This window comes from Gossypium arboreum, chromosome 11 (assembly GCF_025698485.1).
Source record: "Gossypium arboreum isolate Shixiya-1 chromosome 11, ASM2569848v2, whole genome shotgun sequence".
NCBI classification, from domain to species: Eukaryota; Viridiplantae; Streptophyta; class Magnoliopsida; order Malvales; family Malvaceae; genus Gossypium; species Gossypium arboreum.
In genome coordinates, this window is record NC_069080.1 from 136,369,898 (window position 1) to 136,385,276 (window position 15,379).

Sequence of the window (15,379 nt, forward strand, 5' to 3'; positions counted from 1 at the left end):
TATACAATATTTGTTTTACTTTAGCATTAATGTATTATTGTTATGTTATGTATTTCATATGTTATGTAATATCTTAGACTTTTATAATTTACTTTCAAATGCATATCTTTATATATGTACATTGATATATTGTATTATATGCATCATTTTATTTATTAATCCATTCATGTGTACATTAAATTATTGGATTTTATATTTTATGTAGATTCTATTTATTCATTTGCTATGCATGTCATCTATTTTTACTCATACATATTTTACACATTAATATTTACCATGTTTTTATATTATTTAATGTTTTATTTATGATATATTGTATATAATTAGTGCATTTATTATGTTTTCTTTTTGGTATATTCCTATTTGCTTAGCATGATTATTTTTATTATTCTATTTTACCCTCTATATAGTGATTGCATTTATATAAAGTGTTATAATACTTTATAATAAACGCTATTTGAATATCTATGTTTCATAATATAGAATTGTCACTCTAAAAGGTCATTTAAAACAATATTTAAAAGTTTTATAAAAATAAAAAAGGCAATGCTTAGTATTTGAAAGCTTCGAGAAAAGTAGTGCCCTAACTTATTGGGTTGCAACTTTTCTCGTTGAGTTCGAATAGTCAAGTACCCTTCTAAGTTTTTTAAGATTTTCAAAATACGAGCAACTGTCTTGGAATTTCAAAGCGTTGTGTCCTAACTTATTTGATGTGGCGATTTGTCGTTTCGAGATAGGGATTTCCAAAAGGTTAACTTAGTGTCAATGTTTTGAAACGAGTGAACCCAAATTTTCAAAATCAAAGTATTTTAAAGAGGATTATATCTTAAAATTTTTTAAATTTCCGACATTAAAGACATTTGATAATCGATTAGGTACCAATTTTTGGGCGTTACGAGGGTGCTAATCCTTCCTCGTACGTAACCGACTCCCAAACCCGTTCTTTTATTTCGTGGACCAAAACTAATGATTTTAAAACAAAATGTTTTAAAGGTGATCCAATCACACCTAAAAAGATTGGTGGCGACTCCCGTTTTCATTTTTTAAAATCGATTCCCATTTTCCAAAACTCGATTTAGAAAATGGTTTCGACAGAGTATTTTGCTTTGATGTTTTTTATTTGTGCTTATATTTCAGTCCAACAATTGGGATATATATGGCTATTCAAATTTATTTTTATTTTTTATGTAGTGATTATGGTTGTTTTATTAATAAAATTATTTTTTGGATGAGAAAAAAATTTAAGAAATTCGAAGCACAAAAAAGAAAGTAAAGAAAGTGAACATAATGATTTACGTGGTTCAGGAATATTCCCTACATCCACGAGCAAACCTAAAGATGAATTTCATTATTATTAAATAGAGATCACAATGGAATTATATCATAAAATAAAATACCTCGCCAAAATAACTATCCACAAACTTTGAGCAGTCTTCTAAATGAACATCAGCTATACGCTTTCCGTGTATTGAAAAATACCTGGCAATAATAAATAACAAGTGGCCAACAATCTCAAAATGTCAAAAACAATACTTCATTTAAAACATCCTAGCCTCTTATCAATCATCAATGGAGACCTAAGACAAGTTCATGATTTGTGTAGATAGAAATAGACGGTACTAAAAGCATTAGAAACCAAACTTACCACGTTGTGCCATTGTTGTGCCCATAAGCTGGTATTGCCTTCTTTGGATGCCCATCATTGAAGGATTTATCACCCAAAGGTACGCGCACCTCCCCAGCGGTACCATTTGGCCTTTTATCTGCCACCAATTTCATGGTTCCCAAAGCTGAATAAAAGTACAAGACTAAATAAATAACATATTCGACACCTCAACTACAACTGTGTACCAAGCACCAAAATATGCTCCAACACAGAAAAGGAATGTCAGAAGAACAATTTCTCCATATAACCTATACTTACCCTATCATAAACATTGATAATATCAAAGTTGAAGCCTTTCAATGCAGGGGAAATTCTTATAAAGATTGATAGAAAATATGCCAATCTACCGGACCGGATATCTGAAAAGCAAATTTAAAAGAGAGCTGCAATGAACCTAGTTCCAAACCGCTACAGTATATATATCGTTTGATTCATTTAACTCATACCCCAAAGTCAAAAGCAAGAGAGTCAAGATATAGTGAGTCACTTAGTCACTGCTATTAAATAAAGTCATATAAATTATTTTTGTACCTCCAAGTAAAAGTGCATTAAATAAAGTCACATAGTCAGTCACTTACTGAGTTTGTTTATGTCGCCCAATCCACATGATCAAAGAAGCAATTCCTCATCAAGTGAATTGATGCAGCCTTTGAATGGCTTCATGGTCTGAGAAATTCGGAAAACTAAGATGGATACTTTGAGATTGGACAGAACAATTCTTGGGAAGTTCCAAGGATGTATAATCTCAATGTCACCAGTGTCTTACAAGTGAAACCCCTAATTGCAACTCAGTGAAATCTGTAATGCTAATGTTAAATTGAGCTCTCTAATGCCAAGTTGTAACGCGTATTGTATCCCTCAAATTAATCCTTCAAGGATCAATACCATGTCTACAGTGATGGCAAAATCTGTTGGCACTGATATCTTTATGCAATAACAGAAATCTATCCACTAAGATCAACAAACTATCACGTAAAAGACTTGTTCTTTGGAAAAACCATTGGTTAATAGTACAATGAAATGTCAAATATTTTAACTAAAATCCCATTCCCATATACCAATTTCATTGCAACTGCTTAGAAATTAGAAGATGCAGATGAAAACAGAACATTCAATTTGCTGAATAAATGTTGCAGAGAATTGACTAACCGCTTTACTACATCAACTAAGCTGAAGCAGATCAGTTGAAGGTCTCCACTATTTTTCGCCAATTTAGCCTTCAGTGCCTGAAAAAATTGAATACAAAATATATAACTGATTTCAATTATCATGTTGTTCATGAAGACAATCAGATATATAAAAAAAAAAGCAATGAAATTGATAAATGTTTAAAATGCGTTTCACACTCGTGGTTTGAGTGTGGAGAAGTCGATGCCAGATTTTGCTGCTTAAATTTAAATCTAATTCCCTCAGGGATGACTTTTTTATTATTAATTTCCACTAAAGGTATGTGGGAAACGTTGGACCACTCTCGTCCTTTACCCCTACTGCACCCTTCCCTTAGCAACGGGCAATAGGAAATATGTAACTGCGCAAGCGAGAGAAGCATATCCTTTTCCGGAAGAGATGTGAGCTTAGGACACTCACTGATGGACAAGTTTTGAAGAGAGGCGAGGGGTTGAAAGCCTTTGGAGCACATGAATTCCAAATTCTTAAAACTTTTAATGGAGATAGATGTGAGAGAAGGAGGCAGCATTCTTCCTATCCCTTATTCTGGAAATGACACCACATTTGAGCATCCTTCACTGCTGATATCCAGTTGTTGAAGAGAGGTGAGTCTGTTAAATCCCCATTCAACAAGTGATGTAAAAATTTTGGGTACGTTTGAGATTGCAAGTGTTGTGAGGTTGGTAGGGAAACCCTCTTCTAGAAAGGATGTGTCAGCCGAACAATAAGACACCTTTAATTCTCGAAGGGAGGTGAAGTTGTTGATGCACTTGGGAAGGACTCCAAAATTTTCACAATTCACTATTAACAGAGATTCAACACCTGGAATATTGTCAAGTTGTAGTCTCTCCTTCTCTTTTTCCAAAGAGATCAATTGGGGACATTTGACAATCTCAATGAATCGGTGCCCTACTAATCTTAACCCAATTTGCGATAAAGATCCCAACTCCTCCCAATCATAGATATCAAATTTTTCAGAGTTTGCAAATCTCAACATTATCCTCTCTGCTGAAATATTAAACTTTGAAATATTTGAAAGAGACACATGCTTCAAAGAGGTAACCTTCTGTACAGACAAAGAACCTTCATCCACCAATTTTTGACACCCTTCAACGCTTATTTCACTCAGCAAGGGAAAACCTAAAATTGAAACTACCAACCTTCTACACTCAGAGATTTCAAGTTTCTGCAAGGATTGAAGGATGGTTGGCAACCTTCCCCACAATAGAGGACAGCTTTTAATTGAAAGCTTACTAAGGCTAGGAAATTTCGATACTTGCTCATCATCTTCACATAGGTCCCACTCCTCCCAATTCAGCATATTGTCAAAACACAGAGACTCTAATGATGCAAAAGCATTTGATTGATTTTCTCCAAATAACTCAGCACCAATCTTATGCACTTGATCCAAACCACTAATTGAAAGATCTTTTAACAACAACAGCCTTCCAATCGATGGTAGAGATTTGTAATTTTTACAGTTGCGAAGCTTCAATGACAACATATTTTTTAAGGAAGAATCTGCAATCCAAGTAGAGAATTTTGCACCACCATAATTCTGAATGACGAGTTGCTCAAGCTTTTTTGGAGGATGAAGAGAGTCCAACACCCATTACTCAACTTCTTTATTCCTTGAAGACTTTTCAAACTTTTCACTCCAATGCAATACCAATCGATCAATCCTCTGCTTTTCATTTAACTTGGCTTCCGCTGCATCTTCACCGTTAACATTCTCTAACCCAAAAATATTGAAATCGCCTTTGAGGTTTGACAAATATTTTAAGTCTCTAATATGCTGTCCATCACCTTCCCTTATGACGAATTCAGATAATCTTTGAAGATTGGTTAGCTTATCGATTCCAAGAGGCATCCTTTTTATTGAGTTTGCATCTCTAATATCAAGATAATGCAAGTTGACAAGATTTCCCATCTTTGAAGGTAACCTTTGAAGCATCCAACACCCTCTTAATAATAAAGTTTCCAAATGGTAAAGAGTGCACAAAGAATCAGGTAGGTATTTGATACCAGTGTTAGAAAAATTTAAATAGCGAAGATGTTTTAAATTTTCAAAAACATCAGGCATGTTAGATCTTGAAGCAAAACAGCATGCAAAAGAACAAGGAAGCTTGTGAAGCAAGCCTAGTGGCTTGTGGAAGAAACAAGAGTAGAATTTGAAAGGAAAACAATAATAGAACTAAAGCAAAGAAAGAAGGAGCATAAAGATTGAATGAAATCTGATAATTTTTATTAACTTGAACAATGGCATATTGCTAATACATAAATCAAGCTTTTTGCTTGTCAAAATCAATATATGGTCAACTAATCTACACCAACTACCACTAAGACATTGGAACTTACAAAACTAAACTTGTACATAAAAGAAAAAGCGATTAATGACTCATTCATATTAGAAATACATCAATCTTCTACCTAATATAGTTCAATATGAACCAAAAGAGTTACATTGACTAAAATAACAAAATGAACAAAAGCAGATTAAAGACTTGGCTTGACACGGTCTTGGCACGCTTTCTGCATGATCGGATGATTGGTGCTTGAGCTGCATGGAGGGCCACATTCTAACACTCCTCTTTGGTCTCCATGCTGCTAACTCCAAGTTCTTTCCTTAACTTGATAAACCTTGAAGTACTTAGGCCCTTTGTGAAAATGTCAGCAACTTGGTCTTCTGAATTGCAATGAACCAGCTCTATTTCTCTAGCTTGTTCCATCTCCCTTACTACATGCAATTTAATGTTGAAGTGCTTGGTTCTACCATGGAAGACAGGATTCTTTGCAATTGCAACAGCAGACATGTTATCACAATAAATCTCTGTTGCTTCCTTTTGATATAGGTTTAAATCACCAAGGATTTTTCTAAGCCAGATGGCTTGGTTTATCGCTCCAAAGAAGACCACATACTCAACCTTCATTGTTGATCGAGCAACAATTGATTGCTTCTTGGAACTCCAGCAAAACATAGCTGAACCAAGGGTAAAGGCATACCCTGAAGTACTCTTCAAGTCATCTTTTGATCCAGCCCAGTCACTATCAGTATAACCAATGAGTCTTAGATCTTTTGCCTTACTGTAATGCATGCCATAGCTCAAGGTACCTTTGATGTACCTGAGGACTTTTTTTGCTGCTCGAAAATGGTCCTCATTGCAACAGTGCATAAATCTTGATAATAGACTCACTGCAAACATTATGTCAGGTCTTGTGGCTGTTAAATACAGTAAGCATCCAACCATGCTTCTATAGGTTGTCTCACAAACCTTTTCTGAGTTGCTTTGACTTGTTAATCTTTCTCCAACAGAAACTGGAGTGCTTGTTGCTTTGCAATTTTACATTGAGAACTTATTTAGTATCTTCATGGTAAAAGTTCTTTGACTTAGAAAGAATCCGGCTTGTGATTGTGTCACTTCCAGGACTAAAAAATAGGTCATCCTTCCAAGATCAGACATCTCAAACATTTGATGTATTTTGGTTTTGAAATCAGCAAGCATGGCTTGATCTCCTCCTGTAACCAATAAGTCATCAACATATACAGACACAACGAGCTGTGTTTTACCACTTTCCTTCTTAACATACAAAGTAGGCTCACTGAGACTTCTTTCAAATCCCAAACCAGTCAAATAGCCATCAATCCTGCTGTACCAGGCCCTAGGAGCTTGTTTCAAGCCATACAAGGCCTTTTTTAGCCTGTAGAACATGTCTTCCTTTTGTGGAACTTTAAAACCTTCAGGTTGCTCCACATATATCTCCTCTTCTAGGTAGCCATTGAGAAAAGCTGATTTTACATCGAGCTGATGGATTTTCCACCCCATCTGAGCTGCTATAGCAACTAGCAGCCTGATGGTGTCTAGCCTGGCCACTGGTGCAAATGTCTCCATGTAGTCCAGTCCATACTTTTGGCTAAAGCTTTTCACAAGTAGCCTGGCTTTGAGCTTGTTTAGGCTCCCATCTGCATTCTGCTTGGCTCGATAGACCCATTTTACTCCAACAACCTTCCTCTTGTCTGGCCTAGGAACTAGTTCCCATGTCTGGTTCTTCTCTATCATGGCTATTTCATCAGACATTGCCTGTCTCCAACCTTCATGTGCTTCAGCATTTTCAAAGCAGCCTGGTTCTTCTTGTGAAACATGTGCCCTCTCATAAACATCAGCCAATGTTCTTGTACCCCTGACTGGTTCATCATCAACATCCATGTCAGGCTCATTTTGCTCAGAATCAAACTGATCAGTCATGAGTTCTTCAGAGGTGGCTTCAGGTTGATTTCTTTCCCAATTCCAATATGCCTTCTCATCAAACACTACATCCCTGCTTACTTGAACTTTGTTGGCTGAGGGATCCAAGATCCTATAACCCTTTTTTACAGAGCTATAGTCTATCAGAATACCAGGTTTGGCTCTTTTTGGCAGCTTGTCTCTCTTTACAGCTGGTATGTGAGCATAGCATAAGCAACCAAACACCCTTAGATGCTGTACTGAAGGTTTGAATCCAAACCAGCCTTCGAATGGAGTCTTTTGTTCTAAGGTTTTGGTTGGAAGCCTGTTTTGTAAGTAGACTGCAGTGTTAACTGCTTCAGCCCACAAATTTTTAGGCAATTTCTTCTCAAACAAGAGACATCTGGCCATATCCAATAGGCTTCTATTTTTTCTTTCACTGCCCCATTCTGTTGAGGTGTATAAACATTTGTTAGCTGGTGTTTGATGCCAGCATCATTGCAGAGGGCTTGGAACTGGGCTGAAGTGTACTCAGTCCCATTATCTGACCTAATGGTCTTTATCTTGCAGCCTGTTTCTGTTTCCACTGCAGCTTTGAACTTTATAAACACTTGAGCAACCTCAGACTTATGCTTCAAAAAATAAACCCAGCAGTATCTGGTATAGTCATCAATAAAGAGAATAAAGTACCTATTGCCACTAAGTGATTCAGTCCTCATGGGGCCACAAACATCACTGTGCACTAATTCCAGCTTACTTGATGCTCTCCAGGTGGTATTTTCAGGAAATGGAAGCCTAGCTTGCTTTCCCATCTGACAAACTTCACATACATCTTCAATATGAACTGTTTTGGTGAAGTTTTCAACCATTTCCTTACTGACCATCCGAGCCATAGACTTGAAGTTGGCATGACCAAGGTTTTGATGCCAAAGCTTGGTGTCTTCTGTTGAAGCAACATGGGCTGAGTGTGAGTCACCTGACCAGTTGACTTCAAATCATTTTTCACTCATGGTGACTGTCATGAAGCTTGATCCATTTGGATCAGTGATTTTGCACTCTTGGCCTTTGAACATAATTGAGTACCCTTTCTCTAGCAGTTGAGAGATACTAAGAAGATTCCTGTCAATCTCAGGTACCAACAGGACATTTTTAATGATTTTCTCACCTGTGGTTGTGCATATTAGCACATCTTCCTTGCCTTTAGCATTGATGAACTGACCATTTCCAATTTTCACCCTGGTTTTGCAACTTTTGTCCAAGGTTTTGAAAATTGATGCATCTGGTGACATGTGATTGGTACAGCCACTATCTAGCAACCACCTTTTTGAGCCTTTGTTGTGACCAGTTAGACATGACACAGCAAAGACCTACTCTTCATAGTCACTAGTATCTTCAGCTACTCGAGCTTCTTCACCCTTATGTTGTGGTTGGTTTTGGCCAGGTCTACCCTTTTCTTTGCAGACCCTCTCAACATGGCCCTTCTTCTTGCAGTGTTGACACACAGCATCTGGCCTGAACCAGCATCTGGCCTCTGGATGGCCAGGTCTTTTACAAAATCTGCAGAGTCGATCTCCTTCTCTTGCAGCATCAGGCTTAGGCCTGTTTTTCCAGTTCTTCTTGCCCTTACAGACAGTGGTGCTTGAGGTTGTTTTAGCTTTGGCTTGAAAAGCTCCTTCCTGGTGCTCCTCCATTCTACTGGCTCTCCTTTGTTCCTGAGCATAGAGGGCATTAATGAGCTCAGTTAGGGAGATGGTTGCTAGGTCTCTCGAATCCTCCAAGGATGAGATATTTGCCTCATATCTTTTAGGCAATGTTGAGAGAACCTTCTCCACAATTCTTGCCTCACTGAGCTGTTCTCCTAGCAATCTTATGTTGTTGACCTCAGCCATTATCCTGTCTGAGTACTGCTTCACTGTCTCTTCTTCCTTCATTTTAAGATTTTCAAAATCTCTTCTCAAGTTTAGTAACTGCTGCTGCCTAGTTCTTTCAGTGCCTTGGAACTCCTCATTGAGCTTGTCCCAAGCCTGCTTGGGAGTCTCACAAGCCATGATTCTGGTGAAGATGACATCAGAAACACAGTTCTGAATGCATGACATAGCCTTGTGCCTTTTGGTCCTCTCATCTGCATGTTGTCTGATTTGAGCCACTGTTGGATTGGCTCAAAGTGGAGTTGGCTCGACACCAGTGTTGACAACTTCCCACAGATCAAAGGCCTGCAGGTAAGTCCTCATCTTGACAACCCATATGTGGAACCCCTCACCATTAAAAACTGGTGGTGCTGCAGGAGAAAAACCTGATGAAGCCATTTAATTTTCAACAACAGGTCCTCTAAGATGAAAGCTCTGATACCAATTGTTGGATCTTGAAGCAAAACAGCATGCAAAAGAACAAGGAAGCTTGTGAAGCAAGCATCGTGGCTTATGGAAGAAACAAGAGCAGAAATTGAAAGGAAAATAAGAACAGAACTAAAGCAAAGAAAGAAGGAGCATAAAGATTGAATGAAATCTGATAATTTTCATTAACTTGAACAATGGCATATTGCCAATACATAAATCAAGCTTTTTGCTTGTCAAAATCACTATGTGGTCAACTAATCTACACCAACTACCACTAAGACATTAGAACTTACAAAACTAAACTTGTACATAAAAGAAAAGCTGATTAACAGCTCATTCATATTAGAAATACATCAATCTTCTACCTAATATAGTTCAATATGAACCAAAAAGAGTTACATTGACTAAAATAACAAAATGAACAAAAATAGATTGCAGCACTTGGCTTGACAGCTTCTGGTCTTGGCCTGCTCTGCATGATCGAATGACTGGTGCTTGAGCTGCATGGAGGGCCACATTCTAACAAGGCAACTCAGTGATCGAATACCCACTCAAAGAAAGCACCTTTGAGTAGCCAAGTCTTGCCAACAAATCAATCAAAACAACTTCAATTAAATAAGGCGTCCAAGAATGATCACGAGAAAACAGTAATGGTAGAAAAGTAAGTAATGGTTTCACTTGATTAAATGTTTCAAACTTCTTCATATTGTCATATTCGCTGACAATATATGAAGAATGTCGAGTGCGATTTGAGAACTTGTGTTGCTTATCGCGCTCCAATTTAGAGCATATTTCTCCTGCAACTACTTGAGCTAAATCATTGATAAGATCATGCATTACGAATCAGGACTTATCTTTACTGGATATCTGAAAAAATGACCTCGACACTAGATCTTGAAAATATTGATTACCAAGATCTTTAATTTGAGGTATAGCTTTTTGTTGCAAGAGCCCTTCTGCTCTCCATAACAAGATCATTTCTTCTTCCTTAAATTCATAATCTTTAGGAAGTATGGAGCAATATGGAAAGCATCGTTTCAAATGAGAAGGAAGGTGATAGTAGCTTAATCACAAAGCTGGAATTATGCCACACTGTTCTTCCGGTAAGTCCCATATCTCGTTCTCATATATTCTTTCCCATTCTCCATTATATTGAACTGTGCGTAGGAAGCTTCCAATGGCTTTTGCAGCCAAAGGTAAGCCATTGCACCTTCTAACAATTTTCTCTCCAATTTCTTTAAACTGGAGATGTCCATCGAAATTTTTTACTTTTAATGCATGCTGTGTAAATATGGATGAACAATCATCATCTGATAATGTATCCAAATGAAAAGCTTTGTGCGGATCCACAATAGATGAAACAATTTGAAGACGAGTGGTTACAATGATATAGGTCCCAGGTCCAAACGGAGACCGTAAGATGGTCCAATCATTATAATTCTCATTCCAAATGTCATCTAAAACAAGAAAGAATCTTTTCCCAAACAACCTCTCTTTCAACTTAACTTGAAGTAAATTCAAGTCATTCTCATCACGAGAGTCAGGATCGATGGATTTTAAAATTGTCCTGGTTATATTAACTACATCAAAATTATCAGAAACGCATACCTAGGCCTTGTGGTCAAAAGACGTGTTGATGGTGGCATCATTGTAAACAAGCTGAGCAAGAGTTGTTTTACCCATCCCTCCCATGCCGACGATGGAAAGGACTGAAACTCCATTGGAGTTATCACCTTTGAGCAACTCAATCATTTCTGTCTTCTCCTTGTGTCTACCGACATACTCCACAGCTTCATCCATTACGGAAGTTGGTTGCAGCCTGGGCTGATTTCCCTTGGAGGGTGGAGCTTGAGACAAGATCTCACTCAACCCCAAATTACTTCTCCGAGTAGTCAAATTATTTAGTCTAACAGTGATATCTTTGACCTTGGGAATCATGGAATTCTTAAACCCAAAAGAAATGAGAGTGAAACTAGTACCAGTAAAGCAGGTAGGAATGAGTGTCCGTACCTTGCAAGTGCTGGCTTGAGCTTGAGTATTTTGGAGCTTGAGACGTAACTCTTCATAAGCGAACTCGTCCAAGATGTCATCCACATCGTAAGCCAAGTCCTGGAGGTCGTCCAACCATTTCTTCACACCCTCGTTCTTGATCTGCTTCTCCTCAGCATCTTTTAGCACTGCTTGGATATCGGGCAATATGGACTGCCACTGCTTGAGCTGCTGGTGGAGTTGCTTATGATCAGCAGCAAAGTTGAGTGCAGAGTTGAGCAACTTGGCCCCCAACAGCTCCAAAAACACTGACAGAGCAGCCTCTTCAATGACAGGCATGATGAAATAATGATAAAGAATGTGAAGAGAGGATTGAAGAAGCCAAAAATGGAAATTCAGGGAAGAAAGAAGAAAGAAAGGAAATGGATTCTGTATAATTGGTGAAGTTGAAAAAGTCAGCTCAATAATTTTTGTCAACATCTAATAATTCAGACAAGGAGGCAATGAGGTGGAAGTCAAGGAATTCAGATAAATAAAATAGAAAATGGGTGAGCTCCATGGCAATGGCATCCAATGTCCTTATATGTAAATGAGTAATAGCAGCAATATAACCGCCTTGTTTGTGGGATTTTAAACAATTTTTTTAATCACAAATTTTGCATCTTATCTTTGATCATTCAGCTTTGTGCTGTCAAATGAAAGAAAAATCATTAAAGATTTCATAGTTTATTTTATTAGCATCTAATAATTCAGGCAATTAGGTGGAAGTCAACCAATTCTGATAAATTAAATATTGGCCAAGTTATTGTATTGCAGTTTTGGTTCAATTTAGTATTGCCATACAAGTCTTGAATATTGACAGTAACTACTTAAACATTAGAAAATTAGATTAGGTTTATTTGTATCTTATAAAATATTTTAATTTAGTTTTTGTAAATAAAATATTATTGGAATTCATTTTTATATAATTTTACTAATACCCATAAACTCTCAACCCTTAAATTGAAAGAAAATATGCACGTCGTCAACTTTTTAGCCTAATTGTAAGAGTATTATGTTGTAGGTATGATAGCTTAGATTCGACTCCAAATAACTCTATTCCCATCCCCCGGTTATTAAAAAAAAGACGCATTTAAATGCGCTTAAACACATTCTTTTGATTGTCATAATAGCAATGGTATCGAATTAAAGCAAATGTGTATTTAGGAGGGGCTGGCAAGGGCCCTACCCCTCCCTAAAATAAAAAAATTTCTATTTAGGCCCTTTAAAAATTTTAAAATTTTAAATTAGTCAATGTAAAATTACATTTTGACCCCCCAAAAATGATAAAAAAATCGGTTTAATCCTTTAAAATTTATAAAAAAAATATAGGCTGTTCCAATGTGGAATTACATTTTTACTATCGTAAAAATTATAATTTAATTTCGGCCCCTAATTAAAAGACTTTTCTGGCTTTGCCCCTGAATTAAAGCTTAATTAATTGTTGGAATTCGTTAAAATGGGAAGGTTATAAAAAGGGTAAACTATCCCCATTAATCAATATAATACTCCAGACCCAGCCTAGACGTTATGATTAAATCTGGAGAGTTACAATAAACAATTTTTGAAAAATTTAACATTTGTAATTGACTTCAAAACTTGCTAGAAACATTTAAACCAATTTAAATAGAAAATAACAACCCAAACTTAAAAGAAAGTAATCCCAATAATCTGGCATAGTAAAATTCTGAATAAAAACGTATATTTACGAGAATATGATTGACCGAGCTCCTGTTGCACCGTCCCGCCTAGGTTTTAAAGTTACCTGAAAAATCAATAGACAGACAAAATGAGCTTACGAGCTCAGTGTGTAACCTATGTAATCAATTAAGTTGAGTTGATATTAGACATGCTTTCGGTTTTCTTTCTATTCAAATAGATTTCAGAACCAGATACAAAAATAGAAACAGAACATTAGATACAGATGCAAATCATATCAAATACAAATGCAAAACATATCAGAAACAAATTCAAAATTTTACCCCATCTGCTACACACCATATCTGATCATCCTTGCACACCATTTAGGGTATCAAATACTCATCCATCCCTACACACTGCATAGTAATTGTATGTCACATTTAGAATATTTGCAGACTAATTGCTAGATTATAGTGCGATAAATCGCCAGAATCAGATATGCATATGGCTTAGCCACCAAAATCGACAGATAATTAAACTGGCCACACTTCCTCCTTTAACACAAATCTTATCCCAATGCATATACAAAACTAATAGATATTAGAAATGCGTATGCTATGATACAGATTCAGATCATATTCGAATAATACGGATCATACTTACTTGGCATATATCATATCAGACTTATGTACAGAAAATAAATTATACATTAACAGATCATCAAATCTCAAGTTTTATAGCTTAATCCAAATCATACAGACCCTGAAGAAGGCCTAAGTTCTATCTAAATGACGTTTACAGCTCTAAGGAAATTTTAAGAATTTTGGCCTGTACACCTGTGTAGCTTCACACGGCACACATCTGTATAGCTCAAATTAGTACCTCACACAACTTGACACACAACTGTATGGCTCAAGTCAGTGTCTCACATGGCCTGGCACACGACATGTGACTCAAGTCAGTCCCTTACACGACTGAAGCACAGGACTACGACACACACCCGTGTGACCCAAGTCAGTGCCTCACATGGCCTGCGCACATGGTTGTGTGGGTCAACATAGTGCCACACACAGCCAGGCCCATGACTGTGTAGCACCGACATCGCCAAAAATTGACTTTCCTTGTTTGCTAATTTCTCGGGTTTTCATTACACAATTGGTTTGATTTTTGACGTGAAAGCAATCACAAAGAATCCAAAACCTAAAAGCGACATTCAGATTGCTAGTCAAAGGACTTTTCCATAACCAATTCACTAAATTAACATACCAAAGTTACGTTGAAAGGTTTCAACCTAAAACCTCAAATCGATCTTAAGCGCTTACCCTTGCACATAAACAGTAACACAAGTACTTAAACCACTGGGGGATGTTGATTTGCAACCCCTTCACCTATGAAAGAGATCCAATTGAACACTGAAAAAGAGAATTTGAATGAAACAAGTAGAAAATTGCAATTTTGACAATTAACGAGCGAGAGCGAACATTATCAGAAATTCACAGCAAAACTTATGTTGTTAACCCTTCAATTGAACAAGAAACAACACAATTCCCTCAACAAATCAGCAACAAAACCAACAGGAGGAGGAGAAAAAAAAACACCAAAGAAGAAAAAGGAAAGAAAAGGTAGGGAAGGAAAAAAGAAAGAAATGTGAAAAGGAAATTTTAGAAACAAAAGAAATTTAATTAATTTAAAATAAAACTAATTTTACAAAGTAGCAATAAAATATTTTCTTACTATCTATGCAGGGACTCAAACACAAGACCAAAGTTTAAAGATAGTTGAGTAAAAAATTAACAAAATTTTCCAATAATAGGAACCCATAATTTCAACACACAATTAATTAAGGCCCTAAACCACTAAAATAGATACTTACTTATGACCTAATTTAACAAGCAAAAGTTCAAATTTTTGGGTTGTTACTATCACTCTCAATAGGGGTTGTTCTTATTTTAGTCACCTCAATTTTTTTTTATTAATTTGGTCACTAAAAAAAATAGATCAAATTGATTAATCCACCATTAAAATGGTAGCAGAATGTTGACAGTGTATTTCCACGTTAGTTTATTACTTTAAATAACACAAGTAAATTCTTGTTTTAAAAAAATAAATTAAACTCTGCTTTTTCCACTTATTTTCCATTGCCTTTTAGAAACCCGATTTTTCAACACAAAGAACCACAACTCCTTCCACCAAAACCTCTGCAAATCACTCTTGTCCTGCAAAAAAGTATAAGCTAGCTTAATAGTGAAGGTCCTTTTGGAGTCTAGGTTCCACCCCAATACTCTCTATATATTGTGAACCTAAAAACTAAATTCGAA

At 36.5% G+C, this 15,379-nt stretch overlaps 2 protein-coding genes across 2 annotated transcripts; both read right to left on the reverse strand.

Moving 5' to 3' along the window:
- Positions 1-3,374: 3,374 nt before the first annotated feature.
- LOC108471895 (putative disease resistance protein At3g14460) lies at positions 3,375-4,763 on the reverse strand. The gene is made up of 2 exons (XM_017773439.1): positions 4,503-4,763; positions 3,375-4,412 (listed from the first exon to the last, which is right to left on the reverse strand). The coding sequence occupies exons 1-2, from the start codon at positions 4,761-4,763 to the stop codon at positions 3,375-3,377; spliced, it is 1,299 nt and encodes a 432-aa protein (XP_017628928.1).
- Positions 4,764-9,550: 4,787 nt separating this feature from the next.
- On the reverse strand, positions 9,551-11,956 carry LOC108471894 (putative disease resistance RPP13-like protein 1). The gene is made up of 2 exons (XM_053022291.1): positions 11,001-11,956; positions 9,551-9,972 (listed from the first exon to the last, which is right to left on the reverse strand). The coding sequence occupies exon 1, from the start codon at positions 11,859-11,861 to the stop codon at positions 11,001-11,003; it is 861 nt and encodes a 286-aa protein (XP_052878251.1). The 5' UTR covers positions 11,862-11,956; the 3' UTR covers positions 9,551-9,972.
- Between the last annotated feature and the right edge of the window lie 3,423 nt (positions 11,957-15,379).

Excerpts from the sequence above, each read along its gene's own strand:
- LOC108471894 (XM_053022291.1), bottom strand. The coding sequence starts at position 11,861 with ATGTTGACAAAAATTATTGAGCTGACTTTTTCAACTTCACCAATTATA.
- LOC108471895 (XM_017773439.1), bottom strand. The coding sequence starts at position 4,763 with ATGGGAAATCTTGTCAACTTGCATTATCTTGATATTAGAGATGCAAAC. Across the intron at positions 4,413-4,502 it reads AGCAGAGGATTGATCGATTG|CTTGAGCAACTCGTCATTCA; the intron begins GTATTGCATTGG and ends CCTCCAAAAAAG.